This window comes from Spermophilus citellus, assembly GCF_964194105.1.
Source record: "Spermophilus citellus genome assembly, chromosome: 6".
In the NCBI taxonomy this organism is placed as follows: domain Eukaryota; kingdom Metazoa; phylum Chordata; class Mammalia; order Rodentia; family Sciuridae; genus Spermophilus; species Spermophilus citellus.
Genome location: NC_138187.1, coordinates 157,074,638 through 157,098,473, shown reverse-complemented (window position 1 = coordinate 157,098,473; position 23,836 = coordinate 157,074,638). Strand labels below are relative to the sequence as shown.

Here is a 23,836-nt window from a genome sequence, read left to right as displayed (position 1 = left end):
AATAAGAGCTTTTGGACGACACCTCATATCCAAACACTTGTATCCAGCTTTTCTTAGAAATGGTCATTTCTTTGAACTGTGGTTAGACTTAAAAGATGACATAAAATGTATTTTGGAAAAAAATTTACTTTCTTGGTTAAAAAAAAATTTAGTGAAAAATTTCATGAAAGCTACCTCTAATCAGCTGTTCTACATATAAATCAGTTTTAGATGATTACTGATAACCTTTACTTATAAGTCAATCCGGTCCATAAGAAAAATATTTCTACGCTCATTCCATTTCCTGACTGTAGGTTCCTTAAATAAGTAAGTAGTAATACCTACTTTCAAAAAACATAAAATATCTCAAAATAATTAAAATGATGCAGAAATAACTTTACTTGGTTGCCTATTTTTTCAATAATCTCATTTACCTGGCAGAGATACTAAACCAAATGGCCAGGAAAGCAGTATACAGTGATAGTTTTCAAGTTGTATGGAGGGGAACGATCAGACTTAGCCAGCTGACTTAAGTCAGACAGAGACCTCCATGTTTATGTAGGACTGCTGCAAACTGTAGACAAAGGGGAGTTTTTCATTTGTCTACATGGTTGGTTCCTGCAGCTTCCATTTTTGGTGTGTTTTATTATATGATGAATTGACTTTTGTTATTTGGCTATTCATGTTCCAATTTTTTAATTACATAGAATTTTCATTTAAATACACATTAATACATTCAAACAAGTTTGAAAAAAAAACGAGATTCAGATAAGAAAGAACTATTAAAAAGACACTTTAGTATACAAAGTCAAAGTGATTTGTATAGAGAAAAGGTTACCCATAGAACACGTGCAAGAAGGACTGCTACACACAAAAACACATGTATTCACCATATCCTCCTGCATTCCTATGCTTTCCAAAGTCTTCTCACTAAGCAGCCCTAGTCAATATAATTATTCCTGCTACACAGAACTCAAATATTACCTCCAGACAACTTTGACCTGCGTCACGTGTCAGAATCTCTGGTCCCTGGATATCCTGAATAAGGCTTGAGAACAATATGCTTAGAATGACATAGAAGATAGGGAAAAAAAAGACTGTGCTGCTGATGAATATTAAAAAGAGCCTCTGAACACAGAACTGTTTATTTCTAAGGGTGATTTTGCAAATTTCCTCTAGACTACTGATACAGCTAGCTATTTATAGTTTTGTACTATTTTAGGGATACCTAGTAAAAGTAGAAAAAGCAATGAATTTATGAAATAAATACGTGGATCAACAATTTGGTTCTACTGCGTAACTACTTACTCCTTTTAAAGACTCAAATTTTTCATCTATAAAAGAGATCATCTTAGATACCTGAGTCTTTGTGTATATTCAAGAAATCACAGTAGGGGAAGGGAGGGGGAATGGGGTTATTAATGATGGTGGGATGTGATGATCATTATTATCCAAAGTACAGGTGTGAAGACACGAACTGGTGTAAATATACGTGTATACAACCAGAGGTATGAAAAATTGTGCTCTATATGTGTAATAAAAATTGTAATGCATTCTGCTGTCATATATAAATAAAAAATAAACAAACAAGAAGACAGAGTAGAACACTAATGAGGTGCAGAATTCCCTACTCCAAAATATTGCACCTTGCCATTTAAGGAAAGAGCAGACGTGGGAAGTTCTCACTGACCTCCTGCCCTTCTTGCATGAAGCAAACCATAAAAGCATCCTCAGACTTTCCTCTGAAGCAGGTCAGAAGACCTTTCTTCCAGAGGTGCCCACCCTTTACCCAGAGAAAAGAAATGTCCATATATCTGAGGATATAGGGCCCAGCGAAGAATTTGAATCAACAGGCCATGCTATATTGCTCCTATTTTATTACTATTAAGTCACATCATTTTGTCATTCAAATATACAGCTCCAGGGCTATCTCTCTCTTCATCAAACCTAAGAATAAAAATATACAAATTTACCTGTTTCTTTAAGTCTTCATTTCTGAAGGTTCCTATATTACAAAGATCTATTAAATAGCTTGACATATTTTTCTCTCATTAACCTGTTTTATTATGTGGGTTTCAACCATGAACCCAGTAATGGGTAAGAAAAAAAAAATCTATTCTTCCCTACAGCACCTTCCTAAAAAAAGTAACTGGCTGGCTACACCAAACAAACGGAAGCTATTCTTACTAAATATACAATAACCTAAATTTGTTTATAACTTAAAGGACAGTTATCTCAAGCAACAATCATTAGAATCAATCTAGTGTATCATTCTATTCAGCATATTTACGATTTTATGAAAGTGATTAAACATATAAAAATAATACTTAGATGTGATCTTAATTCTATTTAAATTTCCTAAAAAAATAAGTGACTCTCACTTTGGTAGCTGCTAGTATATTTTTGTTCTCAAAATGGAAGCAAGAAATGTAAATGGGGCAACACCAATGATGTACAACTGACAATTATTAGAGAATATCTGAATGGCAGCTAGCTGGTAAAGTGCATACTATAGCTACATCAGCAACTATGAGAAGTCATAAATGAAGAAGATCAAGTGTTTAAAGGAGGAATAGAAAAGCAGGGATTGTGTTTGGGAAGGACAACAGAACTTAAAAGAGGAGAAGTAAGAGGACAAGGCAATATAGATATATTCTGAATAACAATATGAATACAAGTTAGCAGCAGAAATGGGAATTGTATGAAATAATGAAAAAAATTTCTCAATGGAGTAGATAATATGTGCTGGAAAGAGAAGTAATGTTAAACAAGTGGCATTACGTCTAATTATGGACAATCTTGAATGTAAGTAACAGTTATGATGCCTAAATGCAAACACATGAGTAGAGTGGAGTGGAGTGGAGAGGATAAGAAACGAACAGCATTTAAAACCACATTTGTGATAAATCTATACATATTTAAAGGCTGACTTCCTAATTAATTACTATTTGAAATTTGAGCTTTGAAAAATTTTTTTCTATTGGTTTTGGGTTTTCTAAAGGACAGTATTTAATGAGGAGGAGGGTGGACACATTTTAAATTTAATTTTAAAATTAGTTAAAATTCTCTGAAGTGAAAGAGGTGAAATAATTGCCAAGCTTGTGTAATAACATTTATCAAAATTTCCTCTAATTTTTAATGGCAGCCTGTGTACAACCTAGAGTTACATGCAAATGTTGAATTTGCAACAAAATTTTCAGAGGGGCTGGGGATATAGCTCAGTTGGTAGAGTGCTTGCCTCAAATGCACAAGGCCCTAGGTTCAATCCTGGGCACCAAAAAAAGGAAAGTTTTCTGAATGACTTGAGGTCAATGAAGTTATATAACAGCAATGTTTTCTCTCTATAAAGATGAAGGATGTTTGGTAGGAGTACATAAAGACAGTCTGAAGGGGACATAAAGTGGTTGGAAATAATTTGAGGGAAGGAACATGCATGGGAAGACGAGAAAGCAAAGAAAAAGAACAAATAAAGAAATATTTTAAAGAAAGCATTATTGCTATTTGTTGAATAATTAGAAAATACAGAGATGCAATAATTCTAGACTTTAAGGCTTAAATGACTTAATAATGACAAAGGCAGAAGGAAACAAAGATGCTAATATATCAAATGTGAAAAGAAAAAAAAATCAAAAGAATAACATTTTGTAATAAGTTTCTTTTTATCATGCAGAATAGAATACCAAAGAGCCTACTGCTTGTTTTAAATTGACCTTACTTGCTATATTTATAGCTTTAGAGCAAGTGCTTCTTTTTTGTCATTTGGGTCTATGAAAATTTAATTAATGAGATAAAATTTAATGTGTTAAATGAACAATATTAAGCAAATGCACATTGAGAAACAAGCTCAAAAAGTTATTTTATAGCATATTATTACATATTGCTGTAGTTTGGATCTTGACTGTCTGATCCAAGGCTCTTGTGTTAGAGGCCTGGCCCCCAGGTGGCAACTGCTGAAAGGAATTGGAATCTTTGGGAGGAGGAGCCTACAGGGAGGTCCTTACTGCTGGTCTCTTGAAGCGCACAGTGGAACTCCAGTCCCTTCCTCTTTCTCTTTTATCTTCTTGGACATTAGGTGGGCAGTTTGCTCCATCATAAGCTTTCCACAATGGCCATCTAACACATCCACAAGAGGTCCAAAGCAGTTAACTATGTCACAGACTGGAACCTCTAAAACTGTGAGCCTAAATAAGCCTTTTTTCTTTGCAAGTTAATTATCTAGTGTATTTCAGAATAGTGATGGAAAGCTGATGAAAACATATACGATGACTGGTAACAAAAATCAAAATGGCTGCAGATTACTAAAAAAGAGAAAAATCCTTTCCTAAGTCTTAGAAATTTTACTGATGGGGTAAATTTCCACGTGGACATGATATTGGCAACTGTTTACACAGGGAGAACAATTTTCTGGAATCTAACATTACCTTGTAAGGTTTGAGAAATATCAAGAGTGACCAGTTTTGCTCTCTTGACTTGGATATTCCAATTGAACTGCAGAATTTACAATCACTCCTATTTGTGTCAGTTTCCAATTACTGAACTTAATACAAGCCCAAGTCCATTTTCTTTTAGTCTAACCAAGCGAGCCTGTGTTCCTGACTTACAAATCTATTCTGTACCCAAATACAACTGTTCTTGCTTTATTTTAACCACATTCATGATTTCCTGGTTTACATTCCCACAGGAAGTGCTACAGTTTTAATCTAAAATGTCTTCCAAAGACTTGTGTCAAAGGCCTGATCACCAGCATGGTTCTACCAGCAGCTGTGGAAACTTTTGGAGGTGGGGCCTAGTGGGAGGGCATTAGGTCACTGGGGGTGTGGCCTAAAAGGGGATGCAGGACACTGGTCCTTTTTCGCTGTGAGGTGAGCAGATTTTTCTACCACATGTTCCTGTCATGATGTGCTACACTGCCATAAGCCCAAAAGTGATGGGCTAACAAACCATGGACTGAAACCTCTAAACCTGTGAGCCAAATAAGGTTTTCCTCTTTTAAATTTAACTATTAGGTATATTTACAGAGTAGTAGAAAGTGAGCTAACACAGGGAACTTCCACACTGGTGAACAGAGCTTCCACACTGGTGAACAGATTGGGGTTTTGGGAGAGTGGCACAACCAAAGAGGGCATGGAGGCTCTATGCATGTTACAGGATAGAGCACAGAGTCTGAAATGTCTCTCAGAGGCTCATGTGTTGAAAGCTTGATTCCCCAATACAGCAGTGTTCAGAGGTGGGGCTTTTGGGAAATGATTGGGTTATGAGGGTTAATGATTATTAAAATCCTCATCAATGGATTAGCCCATTGATAATTCCACAAATAAATGGGCTAATAGGAGGTGGGGCAGATAAAGATAGTAAGAAGTAAGCAGCTCCCTTTGAAGGGAATGTTTTGTTCCCTGACCCTTCTCTTTCTGTCTCTTGCTTCCCAGTTGTCATAAGGTGAACAGCTCTGCTTCACTATGCCCTTCTGTCATGATGTTCTGCCTCACCAGAAACACGGCAGCCAATCAACCATAGACTGAAACCTCTAAAAGCAGGAGCCAAGACAAATCTTTCCTCCTGTAAGTTCATTTTCTCATGTATTTTGTGACGGCTACAGAAAGCACACTAATACAATGCATCTCTTCCATGTGGCCATCCTGAGTTGTATCCTTTATAATACACTGGTAAATGTTTGGTTGAACTTGGCTGATTAAATATCAGGATGTAGTGCCTTTTAGGAAACAGATCTCTGACTCAGCTTTCAGATCCTGGTTTACTACAAACAGCACCAGAATTTCCAGCCTTTGTTTTTGCCCGAGTAGACGAATAAGAATCCCAGCCAATTATCTGATATCTCTCTTGAATTTGGTCTCATATCTTTAATGTGATAAACAGACCATGGAGAGCCCCATTGATATGGTTCTCTGAAGAGTCTGTGACATTATCTAGCAAATCCTATGAAAGGAAGACTAGGCCTGTAGAGGTCATTGTTGGAAACACTTTGGCATTTTCTCTTCCCAGATGGGAACACTATTGGCCCTGTACATTTTCACAGATGGGCTCAAGACTGGATGGACATGGACAGGACCTTTGCTTCTCCCATGTAATTTGAGGCACTTTCATAAAGCAAAAGAAGGGAATTATTAGTTCCATAATAACAATCAAAAGGAGGTCCCTTTAATTTTTTTTTTTTTTAAACCCAGGGGCACTTTACCACTGAGCCACATTCCCAATTCTTTTTTTTTATTTTTTATTTTGACACAGGGTCTTACTAAGATGTTGAGGCTGGCCTCAAATTTATGATCCTCCTGTCTCAGCCTCCTGAGTTGGTGGTATTTGAGGCATGTGCCACTGTACCCGGCTCCCATTGGTTTTAACTTCAGAAACTCTGATTTAATAAGTTTAGGGTTTAGAAATTTGAATTTTAATATGTATATCAGATAATTATTAATTCTGAAGTAGATCATCAGCAGACTATATTTTTTAAAAACACTAGTCTAGATGTTGAAAGCTGTCTACAAATACTGCATAATAGGAAATAGAAATCTGCATATTTTTGCTTTTGGTGAGGGGGCAGGTGAGAGGGAAGTAGAGAAGATTCATTCACTTAAATTTTTTTATTTTTTAAACTGAGTACCCATTTACCAAATCTTATACAAGGCCCAGAGAATAGCAATAAATAAAAGACAAGGGTTTTTAACCTTAGGAGGCTTTTGATTTTAGTTGAGAATGAGTGCATATAAAGCTTATTTTTATTTAAAAAAAAACTTTTATGATTCTACATAAATTTTTGAAAATACTATAATATTAGAATTTGAATTACATAGTCTTAATGGCAATGTAGTGGAAAAATTAACTTCACAAATGAAAACCTATGAGAATTTAAAATAAGAAAGAATGGGAAACCATTTGTATGGGTTAATACCCATACAAATACAGTTTATGTATAAATTCTCTTTTCTTTCATTATCTTATTCTCATATTCTAAATTAGTCCATGATAGTAAAATGTCTGAAATCAGTATAATTTTGTATGATACAATTTTGAAAACAAATTTGTAAGACTCTAGTCTTCAGTGGCTAATTTTCAAGTTGACATTATACCCCAGAGGATTCAAGTAAAATAGAGGTAAAGAGTGAATTATCACAATAACATTGAATTCAGAAAACGTTGAGACCATGTGGAACTACAAACTACCAAACATTACCCATTATGTGGATACAACGTTTACCAGGTGAATGGAGAGAAGAGATTAGCCCTATTCTTCTGGGACAACTTAGCAAGAGGTAGAATTATTGAAAAATATAACAGGCTGCTCTGTTAAGCAGGATTTCCCTGTCAGCATGTGTTCAAAAGTTTTAAAGACACCCCCATTAGATATGTGATATAAATGATTCCCTCCTTCCCTTCCTTTTTATTTTTTTTTTTTAACTGGGGGTTTTATTTTTTATCCTTGTTTTGACAAGGTCCTCATTAAGTTGCCCAGGTTGGTCTTGAACTAGTGATCCTCCTATCTCAGCCTCCAGAAGTCACTGGGATTACTGGCATGCACCACTATACCCAGTGATAAAATGATTCCTACGATGGCCAAAATTGCCAACCTAAAGGTAGTCATATACCTAATGAACACACTAAATATTTCTGTGGCTACAAAACTCAATACTGTACTTATAGGGCTACCAGCCTTTTGGCACATCATAAGCAACAAAGAAGATCAGCAAAAAAAAAGGGTGTCTTGGCACAGTTAGCAGTAAGATCAAAGACACAAAGATGTAAACACAATAAAACAGCACAGTATTTGAAGATATAGACTCAGTTCAATGTTGCCAGAGTGTCAGATGTTCCTATGCAAGTGAGATATGACCATGCTGGAGAAGTAGGTGGTAGTGTGATGAAGGCACATAAAAGGTCACATAAAAAAGCTTAAATGTTATTCTGTAATCACTGGGGCATCAATGATAGGCTTTAAACAATATGTATAAGCCTGGAACTATTAATAAGAAAAACGGCAGGGGATGATGAAACCATCAAATAGTGGAAGGAGGCATAGGATTTAATGCATTCAAGATTTATAGAAAGATAAAATTTGTGGGAAAATATATGTATGTATATATGTATATATATGTATGTGTGTGTGTGTGTGTGTGTGTATTTTTACATTTGTAAGACTCTAGTCTTCAGTGGCTAAAATTTGAGTTAACTAAATTTGATTTTAAATGTATGAAATACCAAAAATAGGACTGTACTTCATAAAAACTGGGGGAAAAACAGGGTTTTTCCACATGATAATAAATCAATACAAGAGTCTGAATTATTTGAATTTCTACAGCAACTCCTTTGGCTCATTAGTAGAATGCTAATTTGGCTTAAACATACCTTTCACATGTGTCAGATGCATGTAAAAGATCAGGTGAATGATTAGGTAACAATAACAATTAAAAATGCACTGAACAATAGAACACAAATAAATAAAGTAAAAGCTAGATCAACTGTGGGAAAAAAATAATTAACTGAAAAATTAATTGTGAGATTTCAATACCCAACTTTTAACTGATAAAACATCTAATCAGAAAACTAGTAAGACAACAGAAAATTGTAAACCACTGTCAACCAACTTGTAATTGGTATTTACAGTATAGTCTAAGTAACAAAAGTATATTCTTTTCAAATGCCTATAGAACATCCACCAAGCTAGACCATGTTAAAGACTTTGTAACAAACATTAAGCTTAAAAGACTAGAAACCATACAATATATTTCTCAGATCACAACAAACACTAAAAATCAACAAAATGAAGGTATCTGGAGAATCCCCCAAAACAGATATTAAGCAACACATTCCAAAATAACTCTAAGGTTAAACAGATACCTCAAGGGAAAGTTATTAAAAATTTATGAAATGGGTCAACATCAAAATTAAAGGAGGCTTGGGGTTGTAGCTCAGTGGTAGGTAGAATGCTTGTCTAGCATGCATGAGGCACTGGGTTCGATTCTCAGCACTGCATATAAATAAATAAAAGGTCCATCGACAACTAAAAATATTTTTAAAAATTAAAAGGTTAGTTTATGTCTTAAGTACATGTTACATGTCTCTCAACTGTGTGTGTATGTGTGTTTTAAAAGGAGTGGTAAAATAGTGGTAATAATCAGGGGAATGCAAAGACAAAGACATCTGTTAGATGCTCTTTGTGCATTAACATTTCATTTCAAATGCTGGACCATTAATGTTCTTCCCACATAGATGATATTATTGATTTTTCTCCCGAAGGAGTTAAAACAAACGACACTAGAGTGAATAGAAATTATCTGTCACTCTTTTCACATGATATGTTTAACTGTAGAATGTCTAAAACATTTTCAAGGAGAAAAAGAATGGAGGATGAAGAGAAGGAAATAAAGTTAGATAGTAAAAATTAAGTGTTTTGGCAACACTGAATACTACTGTTTTCAACTATTGGATTCATATGGGTTTCGAATATATGCATACATACACACATGCATATTTATAAGGAAAAGAAGCAAAAATACTTCTATTCCCCTAAAAATTGTGAGATAAAATTTATATTGTAGCTCAGTGGCAGAGCGCTTGCCTCACACATGTGAGGCACTGGGTTCGAAAAAATAAACAAAATAAAGATAAGAAAAAACCTGTATACTAGCAAATCATGTTATTTTGTACAGTATCAAACTTGCTCTAAATAAAAAAAAATACATATTTTTAATAGTGACTGGGTAGAGAGAGCAAATAGATTAAATTAATAAAACAATCTCTTATCTCCAGGACTTCAAATCCATATTCCAATCCATTAATTAAATTAAATCATATACAAACTATCGTCACACTCCTATTATTTCAAATTAGAAATACTTAATCTCAACAATACTTTCTATAAAGCTTATAAAGCTCATGTTAAAAGTTAAATATGTTCTTTTTTTCTATTTGTCCTAAGGTAGAAATTAATATTTCTGAGCACAATCTCACTTTTAAATATAACTATATATATATATATAATTCAAATTTTCTTTTCATAAACACTTAATATGCTTAAATGATTAAAGAAAAAAAAGATGTCTCTATAATCTTATTTACCTGGTCTTGATTTCTATTTGTGAGATTATGTGTGCATTAATAGAAACTTTTATGAAGTTATTTTCTCTTAACTATGCATTAACAAATGTAGAATCCTTCTCTACAACTGTCTGTTCTGAATACGACACATGTACCTTTTGTGAAAATGACATTAAGTAGGTTAAAATGTTTGTTCACAGCTAAAAATCTGAGTTTTAGAACAACTCTATTAGACAGTGTGTCTAGTGAAGCAAAGTGAGATGTTAAAGGTTACAAAATCCCTCCTGCTCCTTCTTGCTTTTAGACTACAGAATAACAGGTAATAGTAATCTGATTTGGATGCAACAGACAAAAAGAATGAAAGGATTAAAACAAAGAGTCATCTATACAATTCTGTAGCTTTTTATTTATTTCACTTAAAGTCTGCCAACTATATAAATATTAACAAACTTAAAAATGAGGGCAGAAAAATAACACTTTTAAGTTTTGGTAATTGGTATTTTAGTACAATTTAATTGTGGCCAATCTGTCAATATAGACAAATTTTGAGCACTGAATTTTAGTTATAATGCTTACCCATTTTTAAAACTCTCTTCCTAAAAAACAATTACGTGGGAATGACAAACTTTTTCATGACTTCAGTGTAACAAAAAAATGCCTTGTAAGGCAGGAGTTCTGTGAACTCCAAGTTAAGAATTTTTTCAAAGAAGTCCCAAAGATTTTTTTCAAAGAGCCCCCAAAGGATCATAAACAGTAATCAAATGAGATAATTGCTAATTTAACTAATGTCCACATTTGACTTAATAAGAAGCTTTAAGAAATGGGCTGGTTCTGGAAAACTAGTCAATCACATCAATGAATTCAGTGCTAGTATAAAGCACGAGAATTACTATTTATTCTGTTTCATTGTTAAAAGAGCAATGGGAAGGGGGCTAACTTATGCAAATATTTAAAGACTACATTTGGAAATATGGGAGCTTCTGTACCACTGCTTTCACTTTACAGATAGTTAAGATGTGTCATCGAAACTTTAGAAAATCCCATTAGTCTATTTTTTATTTTTTCCATTTCACATAATCCTTTGAAATATTAGGTGATTAGGACAGAAGTCTTTCATTAGAAGAACATGTGAGCAGGTGTTAAGATACACTATAAACTCAAATAAAAGTCTATCTGAACATATGGTAATAGTATAAATAAGCTCCTAAAGTTAATGCACTAATTACAGTAACCAAAACATTAAAGAATAAAATAGTAAAGAGCTTGGGAAGAAAAGATTCAAAACATATATTAGTGAGATTTTACAAATAAATTATGTTTCTCTTACTTTGCTCAATGAGAATTTCAATTTCTTTTAGAAAATTTCAGTTAGGAAACTTTTAGCCCATCTTGTCAACTTCAAGAAGGTTTCTAATCTGAGGTGAGTTATGTTCAACTGACAAAGGGGTTCTGTTAGGAGCTGTCCATGGGTTGCATGTGGGTCACCATGCATGGAAGCCCGGTGGTCAGACATCTGGCGTCTGGGAATGACCAGTGGACATTTCCTCTGGTCAACTGCCCAGGGACAATGTGAATCTCTATCCCACCCTGCCATGGCCCACACAGCACCTGAGAGGGTGTGACCTGCCAAGATGTCAGTCAACTTACTGACTGTAAGATATCACAAAGCAAGACTCTGCCCTTGAAACCTTATCCCTGCCTTTGATGTACTCTCTTAAACAAACCATCAGAGCCATTTTTTCTTTGTCTAGTTCCAGAACCCATGTGAAGTAGATCTATCAGGGGCTTCTTCTTTTGTAAATATATTTCTGAGTATTTGTGTTTTGTTATTCACTAATTATTTGAGATTTTAAGTTTTAGGGTGGCTTGGATTTCCCTAGGTAGGAAGAATCCTCTAATGAGACACTGCTGGCCATCAGACCACTCCCCACACCATAGGGTTCCATTTTTGGGTAGAGGATATTTTATTGTAAATGAGTTTAGGAGATGAATTAAGAGGAGGATAAATACAAATCAAAGAACTTCTCAGACAACAATTGGGTGAGTTTGTTAAGCACAGGGTAAAATTAGGTTTGACTTGTTAAATGACTTACTGATAACCAGTGTAGTTTTCTTACAAGCACCATTGATTTTACAAGACACCACTAGCAACAAAAATCCAGTATATAATTCCTTCAAGTTAGAAAAAAGAGAAATGAGAACCAGATATGTGAAGTAACCTAAAATCAGAAAAGCTAATCAACGCTATAAACCTGGAGTCATCGTCCCTTTTACTAGAAAGGGAATCCTTTCTTTCAAACACATCTCCCAAATTCTTAGACCAAAGTAAAACTCTCAAAGAAGTTCCCGTCTATTATAGTCTACCTTAATCAAAATATAGAAGGATTCTTTAAAATTTCTCCAACTGATCATCTCCTGAACTCTTAATTCATCTCTTGAACTCATTTCTGGTAGAAGTATTGTCTCCTATTCCACAATGTTATTTAACCTAAGGAAGGAACCCCTCTGTCAGTTGAGCATAACTCACCTAAAAATGGAAAATTTCCTGATGCTGACAAGATAGGCTAAGTTTCCTAAAGAAAATTTTCTAAGAGAAATTGAAGTTTCCTTGATTATTTTCAGAAATTCTTATTGAGCAAATGAATCTATGAATCTACTCATAGATGAATCCCTAATTAGTTAATTAATCCCTAATTAGTGAGTTTCATCTCTCACCTGTCCAGCTACATCTTAGCAGCTCCAAACATACTCTTTACTTTTTCACATTCTCAAAATCTATGTGCACACAGTTCCTTCTGGCTAGAAATACCAGGAATAAGTCTGAATAACTTATATAAAATACCAAGCAAGATGAAGACAGGATATATATTAATTTCTTAATTCTTATATACTGTAGCAACTACCATTTATTGAAAACATATTATGTATAAATGTTTCAAATGCATGATGTCATTTATTTCTCAATTAACTATTAGAAGTACTTAAGAGTACTTCTAAGTACTGACTTTAGAAATGAAGAAGTAAACTCAGGATAAAAAACTTTTCCAAGGATCCATAGCAAGCAACAGAACTACATGTAAATAGAAATATATATACACAAATATTCTTATCCCTTTATCTCACTCTCTCCCCCTTCCCCCATAACAAATGCTGGCATGGTTAACAAAATTGGAAACTTATTTTCTACATATCAAAATAACAAACATAACAAACAGATATCAAGAGTTATAATAGTTTTGGATCCTCTGATCCAGATTTTTTTCCCACTTATAGAATTTTACATCAGAAATATACCTATGCTGTAAAACTGATTTTTAAAAGGTAGTCTAAAAACAAGAGGGACAAACATCTAAACACCAACTACAGTTATGTTCAAGTGATAGAATTACAAGTTAATTTTCTTTATTCTTTATATTCTAAAAGTTCTTTATTATGTGGGAAAATGTAACTTTGAGGCACAAATGATAGAGGGATAAAGAAGAGTCTGTTGAATTAATATCATTTATATGGCTCAAATACTGAAGGCTGAGGAGGAAGCTTGTGGTTACTTAGATTTGTTTTCATTCTTCTGATTACAACTTGTATAACTTAGTAAGCATAGTGAGAAGTGGCATAATTCAAATGCAAATGCTGATACAACTAAACAAAACCTCATGCTTATTTTAAAAAAGTAACTAACACTTATCAACTAGAAAGAAACACAGCACTAAAAGAAGTGAGGCATATATCTTCCTAACTATTCACTCACATGTATTCAGACTTAACAGTTTCACTCTGCAACTCAGGGTGATGTCACATCCATACAGTAAAGTGTCCTGAGAACAATAACGGTTAATGTGAGACTGTACCAGTAAAATACAAAAGTATCTTTCTTTCACCCAAATAGAATATAAGGTAAAATAAGAAGGAAACACTTTTAAAGTTGCCATCTACTTTTTAGGCCAAAAATATATTTTTGCTTGTTTAATTCTGTGTTATTGATGAAATACATTTTTATTCATTTAGAAAAAAATCACGTTTTCCCATTATGTACACTTCAGCATAGTTAACAAATTCAAACAGTATTAATTAAAAACCTTAATGTTCAAATAAATGATATTTGATATCCACTTTCTTTCCCTCTATTACTACTATGGAAATTTGGTAGGAACTGTCAAAATATAAACACACAGAAACCAAACTGAAATTTCGAAGTATTTTGGATGCTTTTAGGCATGGTGTGTAACAACGAAGGTTCAGGCTAATGGCATAATTAGAATGCATTCTCCGATCAATATTTCTTTTTTCTCTCAAAAAGGCAGAACAACAACAACAAAAAGCAAACAACTTAAAGATCTGTGTCAATTCTATGCTTCAAAATTGGCATATCTAGAAGATATACTATTTTTTAAAAAGGATTTATGAGAAAAATATGTAAGAATCATTCTAATAAGTCAAGTTCCATTACAGTAAGTATAAAAATAACAATGAAATATTTAAAATGTCAACTAGCAAGCTCTATAAATCATATTTTGTTGACTTAATTACAACATTCACTATGAAATATCTAATGCAACAAATATTTTCCTGGAAGCTATCCACACAATAGTGGACATTAAAGATATGGAATATTTATACTTTGTGTAAATTTACTTTAAGAAAGAAGTAACTAATAGGGTTGCCTCAGTTTTCCACCACCTGCTTGCCTCCTCCCTTTTTTCCTTTCCTGCCCTTCTCTAATCTGGACACTGGGAAAGAAGAGTGGGGCATTTAGGAGAAGATGGGAGCCACAGTCTTCCTGGAAGTCAGGGTCCATGCTCAGAATCTTCTTTCCTTCCTCTCCCAAGACAGATAAGAGTTCATTCAGATTGGCCCTCTTCCAGTCAGGAAAATTTTCTAAAGTGTTACAAACCATCCAGCTAGAGAAAAGAAGAAAGGAGAGGAAAAATAAAAGGAAAAAGAGAAACAGTTGAAGAAAGAAACTCCTCTCTTGTCTATTCCAGTGTTTACTAAGGAATTCTGGATAAGAAATAGCTTGCAAGTGTGAGAAGTCCACGTAATTTAAAGATAATAATTATTTTTTAATTGAAGAAAAGAAAAAGGTCCTGTTTTATTTTTTGGTTTTGTGTCTGCTTAAGTGGATGAGGGTGTAGCAATATCTAACAGACTCAGGAATATAATACAATTGTTCCTGCTTGCAGATGCCTGAGAACCATTTAGGTCTCCTGGCTGCTATGTGTAATATAACCTTCTTCGAGTGGGAGCATGATTCATCTTTCTCAAACTTGCCTGTTCATATAATTTCCCAAGGACATTTATGAAACTTTCCAAAACACAGATCCTTGCCCTTCTCCTTTTCTCCCTGAAATATATATTCATATATTTTGTTAACTGATTTTTAAAGATTCCCAGGTGATACGGATGATCAATCAGGTTTGAGAACCACTGGTATAAATAAGTTTTATTCTAGAGATCTCTTCTGCACTTTAATTGTAATGTATGAATCCTAGAACTTGCTTTACTTCCCTAGTTTAAAGCAATCTGGTGTTTTTTTACAAAAAAGTGTTTACTAATAAATCAGGAAAGGATGCCTATTTTCCAGGTAAAACTTAAATGAATTAGAAAAAATTGATAGGTCTTTAGTGCAATACAGGTAAGAGAAGGAAGAACATACTGTAACTCTAACAAAAACATTAAGCCAATAACAAATGACATTTCCCCTACAGTTGCATGTTTAAACATTTCTGTCACTTTCAAAAATGGGCAAAATATGGTAGAGTATATTCCAATTGGAAAAGCAGTAATTTTGAAAAAATTATATAACTAATGGTTCTTGTCAGGAAAATTAGTTTTCTTAAAATTTATATAGTCTCAAAATTTACCACTGAGTTTCAAATCTATTAGTTATGAAAACTATCTTCTATCTATATTTTAGCATTTCTTTGGTTTAAATAACTATCAGTTAATCATGCAACAAACAAGATAAAAGCCAAGTCTGAAAGGTTGTATCATTCATTCCAAAACTTAAATTAATTTCACATTATATGTGCACAAGCCATGTAATGGTAGGGGTAATTTAAAAATGAATGATGTCAATAGCAAAGAGTTTGGTACTTCTTACTGTGTGCTAGAGACTGTTCTAAGCCCTGTCTATGCATTACGTCATCTTATTGTTCTGACAACCAAAAAGAGAAAAGCTGCTATTATCCTCAGCACTTTACAGAGGAGTACATATCTATATGTAATCAGTGTGGTTAGGACCTTGGGCAAGGTCTCAGAGTGGGCAAGTAGGAAATCTTGAGATTATGATGGCTTTTTATAAGGAGGCTATAGGTTAGTAGGAGACCCAAGCAACAGCATGTGAACCCAATATCAGGACTACTTCATTCAACAAATAATTTTAAAGGATAGGAATCATGAGAAAATCAGGTAAAGAAGATCTTAACACAAAATTTAAAATGCTTCATGGTTAAGTGTTTTATTATACACAAAAAGATTTATTCATTAGAATAAGAATAGGAAGAATACATTTCATTATATGACATAAGACATGGGTGCTCTCATCTAAAACAGACATAACTTTTCACAGAATAGGTGATAACATAGATGATAGGTTTCTAAGCCAAGTATTGCTGCCCTTAGTTTCAAAGGAGGGAAATGAGAGAAATTGATATCCTGACCATTCTTACTCTGCAGCCGTGATTCCTGATGTCTCAAGCCACAAGAGGAAATGTTCAATGCTTTTCCTGAGGATAGAGTATACATTTTGGGGGGCTACTTTAAAGGAGCTAGGGAGTCTTAAATGTCTTTTATAAGTACTCGCTTTAACCATTAGCTACCCATTATGAATTGGTGACTAGTAAATATATATGATACATGTGGTACGGAGCTGACAGTATAAGCATGAGGATACTTGCAACAAAAATATGCTGACCGTTTACATACACATGATCACTTTGAAACAAAGATGCTCATTTGTACACTTGAAACACTTTCTATTTCATTCCAGTGGTTTCAAACAAGAATCATGCCGCACAGGAGATCTTTTACCTAACTTCAGCCTCTAAATAATGTTAATACAAAAGATATCACTTTTAGCTGGGATGTTTTTCCTTTTACCTTAAAGAATATCTTTTAAAGTTTTCATTAGTATAGGTCAGCTGATGGCAAAACTTCAGATTTATACATCTAAAAATATTTATTTTCACTTTGCTTGAGAGATATTCACTAGATGTAGGGTGGCAGGTATTTTACTTCATATGCTGAATATTTGATTCTGATGTTTTGTTCACTGAGAAGTTGGCTGTTAGTTTAGCTATCAATACTGTCTTTTTTTTTTTCCTTAAATATCCCTCTTTTGGGGGAAAGAGGGGACACAGCTTCTTCAATAAAGTAATGTTAAGAAAACTGAATATCCACATAGAGAAGGAGGAAAATGGACTCTTACACAAAGGACCACAACACACACAAAACTCAAAATATTTTGAGTACTTAAATGTAAGAGTAAAGCAACAAGAAACAAATTGAGAAAAGTTTTATAATATTGGCATGGGCAATAATTTTTTGAACATGAACTCAAAAGCAGAGGTTACAAAAGCAAAAACAGATAAATAGAAGTGGACCAAAGTAAAAAGCTTCTACATAACAACAAAGCAATGAGACAATCATGCAAAAGCAATAAAACAGCAAGAAACAATCCAATATAAAAATGAGCAAAGGACCTGAACAGACATTTCTCAATAGAAACAAGTTGTGTATGAAAAGAATGTTCAAAATGATTATTAGGACTTTGCAAATTAAAACCACAATGAGGTTATCTCACATCTGTCAGGATTTCAACCATCAAAAAGAAGAAAGGTTAAGTATTAGCAAGGATGTGAAGAAAAGAAAACCCTTGTAAACACTGTTGGTGAGAAGGGTAAATTAGTCCAGCCATTGTGGAAAACTATATGGAGGTTTATAAAAAAAATCCAATTGTAGAACTACTATATGTTCCAGCAATCCCATATATCCAAATGAACTGAAATTTGTACATTGGACATCTGCACTTTCATATTTGTTGCATCATTAATCACAATAGCCAAATATGAAATCAACCTAGGTAATAATCAATAGATGAGTAGATAAAGAAAATGTGGTGTGAATAGTACTATTCAGTCATGAAAAAAGGGATAAAATCCTTTCAACAACATGGATGAACTTGCTGGATATTATGCTAAGTGAAATGAGCCACACACAGAAAGACAAATACTACATGATCTCATTTCTGTGTGTAATCTAAAAAGATTAAATTCATAGAAGAAGAGTACAATGGCGTTTATCAGAGGCTGGGAAGAAGGGAGACTGGCCAAAGGGTACAAAATTTCAGATAGGAAGAATGTTTCTGAGATCTACTACACACAATGTGATGCCTGTAGATAGTAATAACATAATGTATACTGCAAAATTGTTAACAGAACAGATCTGAAATGGTCTCACCCCAAGAAATGAACATTTTAGGTGACAGCTTCATTAATTGATGTTATTTAATCATTTTATATGTTAAAATATCAAACTATACCCCGTAAACATGCATAATTATTTGTCAATAATAAGAAGAGACATAACTTAAAGGATGGAAAAAACCTTCCTTGTATTTTCCTTATTTTTAGCAGTTTTATCATATTATGCCAAGGTGGATCAGACACAACTGGCTTTAATCTAGCACTATATTACTTGGTTTTCAAGAATAGAGAATAGGAAATTCAGTCTGCACAAATATCTTCAAACTGATGGGGAGGCCAAATAATCACTCACATGAATAGCCTCTTAGATTTCTCCTCCGCCCATACTAAGAGTATCCACTGACACCAGAGACAGAGATGCATGCAGCTGACCTCAATACAGATGTGCCTTGGTTTTCTATCAGTCTCATACTGTTCAAAGGTATTACACCAACTTACAGTTCTCCCAGTCCAGATGCAACACCAGAAAGGGTTTTAGTATTAACCTTAAGAGATATAAAGGAATTTACCCATAATATTTTGTGTTTGTCTTAATATATTTCCAAGGAAATGATGTTATGAGAAGGCAGACCCAAGATAAGATCCAAGACAAGCCCATATATATTTCATTTTATATATATATATATTTTTTTTCATTATATATTCTCTGTAGTTGAAAGGTCTAGTGAATCTCTCTCTGCCTTGATGTCTTTTGTCAACTCTGTAAAGTTCTCAATAATAATCCCTTCCAATTTTTGCTCTCCTTTTAGATTGCCTGTTAAACATGTTAAATGTTCTTACTTTATTCCCTATTTCTTTTATATATATATATATTTTTTTTTTCTAAAGAGAGAGTGAGAGAGGAGAGAGAGTGAGAGAGAGAGAGAGAGAGAATTTCTAATATTTATTTTTTAGTTCTCGGTGGACACAACATCTTTGTTGGTATGTGGTGCTGAGGATCGAACCCGGGCCGCACGCATGCCAGGCGAGCGCACTACTGCTTGAGCCACATCCCCAGCCCTCTTTTATATATTTTTAAAATAATTTTTCTCTTCTCATGTTTCCTTCTCCTAACTTATATACCAGTTAATTCTTTTTTTCTACTTTATTTACATTCAACAAATCCTGAGTTATTCTTTTTGGTAATAGTAATTTTTTCAGCTTTAAGGTTTTCATTTTTAAAATAGTTTCCAATTCTCAAATAAAACTTTCAATCTTGTCTTTCATCTTGTAAGCATGGCTACTTTCAAGCTATGTCTGGTAAATCTTATATCTAAGAGTTATGTTATGAATCTGTTTCTGTTGTATGTTGCTATGCTGGATTTTATTACTAACTTTTTATTGTGCTTTAGTTACTATAATTGCAAAACTGAAAAAATGAAGGAAAAACCTGCTAATGTTACCTTCTTTCAGAAGGAATTTAAGTTTATATACTGTGAACACTAGCAGGGTCACCTCAATTAATTTTCAGGGACTGATATGATATGAAGGTGAATTACAATCAATATAAAAGCTTATCTTCTATTGGTTTATCCTAGACTATATTACTGTGGGGACCTAAAATGATGATAGTCACTCATAATGACAGTGCACTCCAATTTCTGTGACCCTGTAAAGCTGCCATAAGTGATTCCAGCCACCCCACCAAAATCATCAAATGCTTACAGGGGAACAGCAGTCCTAATCTTATGATTCTTCTGATCTGATTTCTTTTCCATTACCTTCAAACAAGATTCTGTTTTTAAAATACAGAATCTTGTTTGAAGGTACTGTTTAACAACCAGGATGTATGCCAAGAAATGCCTTGTTAGCAATTTATGCAAACCTCATAGACTGTGCTTCAACAAATCCAGATGGCATAGCCTTCTATACACCTAAGCTGAATGTTATAGGCTATTGCTTCTAGGTTACAAATCTGTATAGTACGTTACTGTCCTGGCTATTGTAGACAAACAGAACACAATGGTATATACTCATTCTTCTAAACATAGAAAAGGCAGAGTAAAAATTACAGAATACAAGATTTAAAAAAATGGTACACTTTTACATGAAAACTGGCAGGAATGGAATTTGTTCTGAGAGTGGTGAGTGAATGTAAAGTCCTAGAACACTACTCTATAATGCTATAGACTTTATGAACACAGAATACTAAGTGGTACATGCTCAGGCTGTGTGAGGCTCTGAGTTCAATGTCCAGCACAAAAACAAGAATAACAACAGAAACCCAACAACCAACTAAGCACCTAAAAAACTATTTTTAAGAAGATAATCTAATGAATGGCTATAGAATATAATAAATCATGATAGTAAATAATTATTTATTCATATAATACAGGAATAAGTGAAAACCGAAAAAAAAGAAACATTTTTTTTACAACCTACTATAATTTTCTTGTCAACAAATTGAATATATTTAAATAATCTTACATAAGTGCATTTTTTGAGAGCAATTCTAGAGAATCCAGAGTGGTCTACATGTGTGTATATGTATAATATCTACTAGGCATGTAACAGTTAATCACATACACATATAGGCCACTCTATTACCTACATCAAATGCTTTTCCTATTGTTAAAATACAACCTCAGCTGAATGCTTACTGAGTATATACTGCATGTGATCATTAAGGAAAATGTGACACCGTGGGTACTCGGAGGAATTTCCTGTCATATAGAAGAGATGCAGACAATGTGATAGTGCTTGTAATATAAATATGCATAAGATATTTTGATGCATAGAAGGGATATTAGGTCAATATGACATTGTTATATTGTGACATTCCAAACAAACCAAGCAAATACCAAGCAAAAAAGAAAATACATATATCAATTTATATTTTAAAAAATTTTAAAATCCTGTGTATACATAAAACATTACATGAGATACCAAGGTTTAAAAAAAAAAAAAACTGCTATGAAAACTTACCCCATCTGGTAGTGCCCTCCAGCACACAGCACTAACAAATTCATTTGTATCATCTTCTTTTCGGTCTTTGTCCAGAACACTTTTGACTGTATCAAACTTAAAAGTTAACAAAGTCTTAGAAAGTCCTTTATAGTACAGGTAGAGAGAGTTATTCTCACTTCCTGAAAATAAAAAATAAAAAACAATTTTTTAGAATTGGAGAACTTGGAATTAGAATATCACAGTTAAATAGTAATTACCAGCCAAAGTTTAACTCAGAGACCAATAATCTTTTATGGTCAAATTTGAAAGAATAGATCACAGAATTAATTGGAAATCAGTTGAAAAAAGCATTCTTGGACAAGAGCCATGGTTTACTAATAATCTAAAGAAATGATCAATGTTATATAATTTAACAATATTGATACTTCTAAAGTTGAATTTGTCATATATATATAAAACACTTATATATAATTATATAATATATAAATTATATATAAAACACTGATAGCATCAACAACAGAACCAGAAATTAGTTATAAGAATCTTAATTTACATTTGGACCAGATTACCATATGGAAATTGAGACAAATGTAAATAACCTATAAAATTTATTTCCCATTTCCGAATAATCACATTATTCTATTAGGAAAGTATACTTTTTTGAACAATCTATCAAGGCTGGATAACTGTGCTGGATATTTACTTTCTTAGTTTATACAAGTAGAGAGAATAAAATTTATTGAATCAAGGTTAAGTCACTTAAAAGTACTGATGAAAGCTCATTAGATATATTAGAACATTTGAGTAATATAAAATTTGATTTTTCTTGTTCTGATTTAAACTTATAAAAGTTATCAACAATAAAAGACCTAGAATAATAGATCAACGTTACCCAAGCAGACCACTTACTAAAGAGAACACTAGATAGAAGAAACTGAATATCAATCTTAAGACAAATATTTGTCTCAATTATTTTTAGTAATTAAGATTTTTTGTCTTCTATAGAATAGCTATACAAGTTATGCTACACTGGAAAATAACTAAATGAAACAGTTTAAAATGTCATGCTGTATCACGTATTCAGGGTTTGTACTCAATGAGAAATGAAAGGACTAGTGCTCTTTCAGAAAAATTCATAGAACTAAGCTCAGAACTATGCTGCTGCCTTCTATAGACCACTTCTCCTAAACTACAGTGACAGATATCTGCTAAAAAGTTCCCTGAAAGCTGGTGTCACTTACCACAAGCTATGTAATCTCCATTGGAAGCGAGGCCTACAAAGTTCTTTTCATTGATGTGACCCTTGAAGGAACGTAGACAGTATGGTTTCCCCACATTCCACAGTTTTAGCTGGCTGTCTGTTGAGCTGAGATAAACACAAAAGTTGGAAGATATTTAAGATTTCATGGCATTAAGCACATCCCCTACTAATTATAGGCAATCCAGTATTGTGGTTCAGAAAGCAGACTCTGGAGCTAAGATGTCTAAGTAACAATGTCCAATCTGCTATTAATTTGCTTTTAACCTTGGGCAAGTTATGAAACCTCACTGGACTCAGATTTTCATCAGTTAAATATGAATATAGTGATTATTACTTTATAGAATTAAAATAAATCTAACGAATTACTGAGAAAATTAAATAATAGCACTTTTCGTATGTAGGAAGTGATCAATAAATTCCAATGGTGTCAACAGCACCATATGACTACCAATCAAACAATAACAGTGCTCTACTGGAAGATGTGTTCAACTTTAGGGAGATATTTGTTGTTCTTGATTTGATTTATTTTTCAACTGTTGAATTATATAGGTATAAGGAACACAAACTACTTTCTAAGTTTAGTTATCCCTACAGAAAAGGGATATGGTTAAAAGATCTACATAAAGTAGATCTTGCTTTTCTACATCAAGTTGATCAGTTTATCTTGCTGAAAGAATATGCAAATGCAGTTATTTACCAAAAAATAATTTTGTATAAAAATCATTGGTAATCATCATATAATCTTGGACTTTAAAAAAATCATGTTTTGTTTTTCTCCGAATTTCTGTTATAAAAATTGGCTCTCACTATACATATAACTTTGGAAACTGCTTTCCCTTACTTCATAGCTTGTTTTATATTTTTCTGTAATGACTGAACAATACAACATTTTATTTCTTACTCAAAGACTCATCGTTCTAAAGATTTTTCATAGATCACTTAAAGATTCACAACCTAGGTACTACTATTAGCTCCACAGAGGAGACAAGGGAAACAAGTTTAGAAGAGTTAGTATGTTTTCAAAGTGCCACGGTGAATAAACAGGATAGCCAAGAATTAAACTGATTGCAGAAGCTGAATTTCTAACTTTTAAAATATTTTTCCATTGCCTGTCATGTTTTCAACATAACATCTATTTTTAGATATTTGTTTTAATTTGTTTTGCTCAACAATGTTGCTC

At 33.3% G+C, this 23,836-nt stretch overlaps 1 protein-coding gene across 6 annotated transcripts in view; it reads right to left on the bottom strand.

Moving 5' to 3' along the window:
* The window catches only part of COP1 (COP1 E3 ubiquitin ligase), a 177,817-nt gene that overhangs the window by 29,097 nt on the left and 124,884 nt on the right, over positions 1 to 23,836 (bottom strand). For 5 of the 6 annotated variants that reach the window (XM_081299558.1, XM_081299561.1, XM_081299559.1 and 2 more), the window contains 2 exons: positions 22,637 to 22,761; positions 21,414 to 21,574 (listed from right to left, as the gene is read on the bottom strand). In XM_081299558.1, coding sequence (XP_081155684.1) covers positions 21,414 to 21,574; positions 22,637 to 22,761 — 286 coding nt within the window. Of the gene's footprint in view, positions 1 to 13,158; positions 14,925 to 21,413; positions 21,575 to 22,636; positions 22,762 to 23,836 lie in introns of those variants that run through there. The other variant, XM_081299560.1, reaches the window with a different exon arrangement.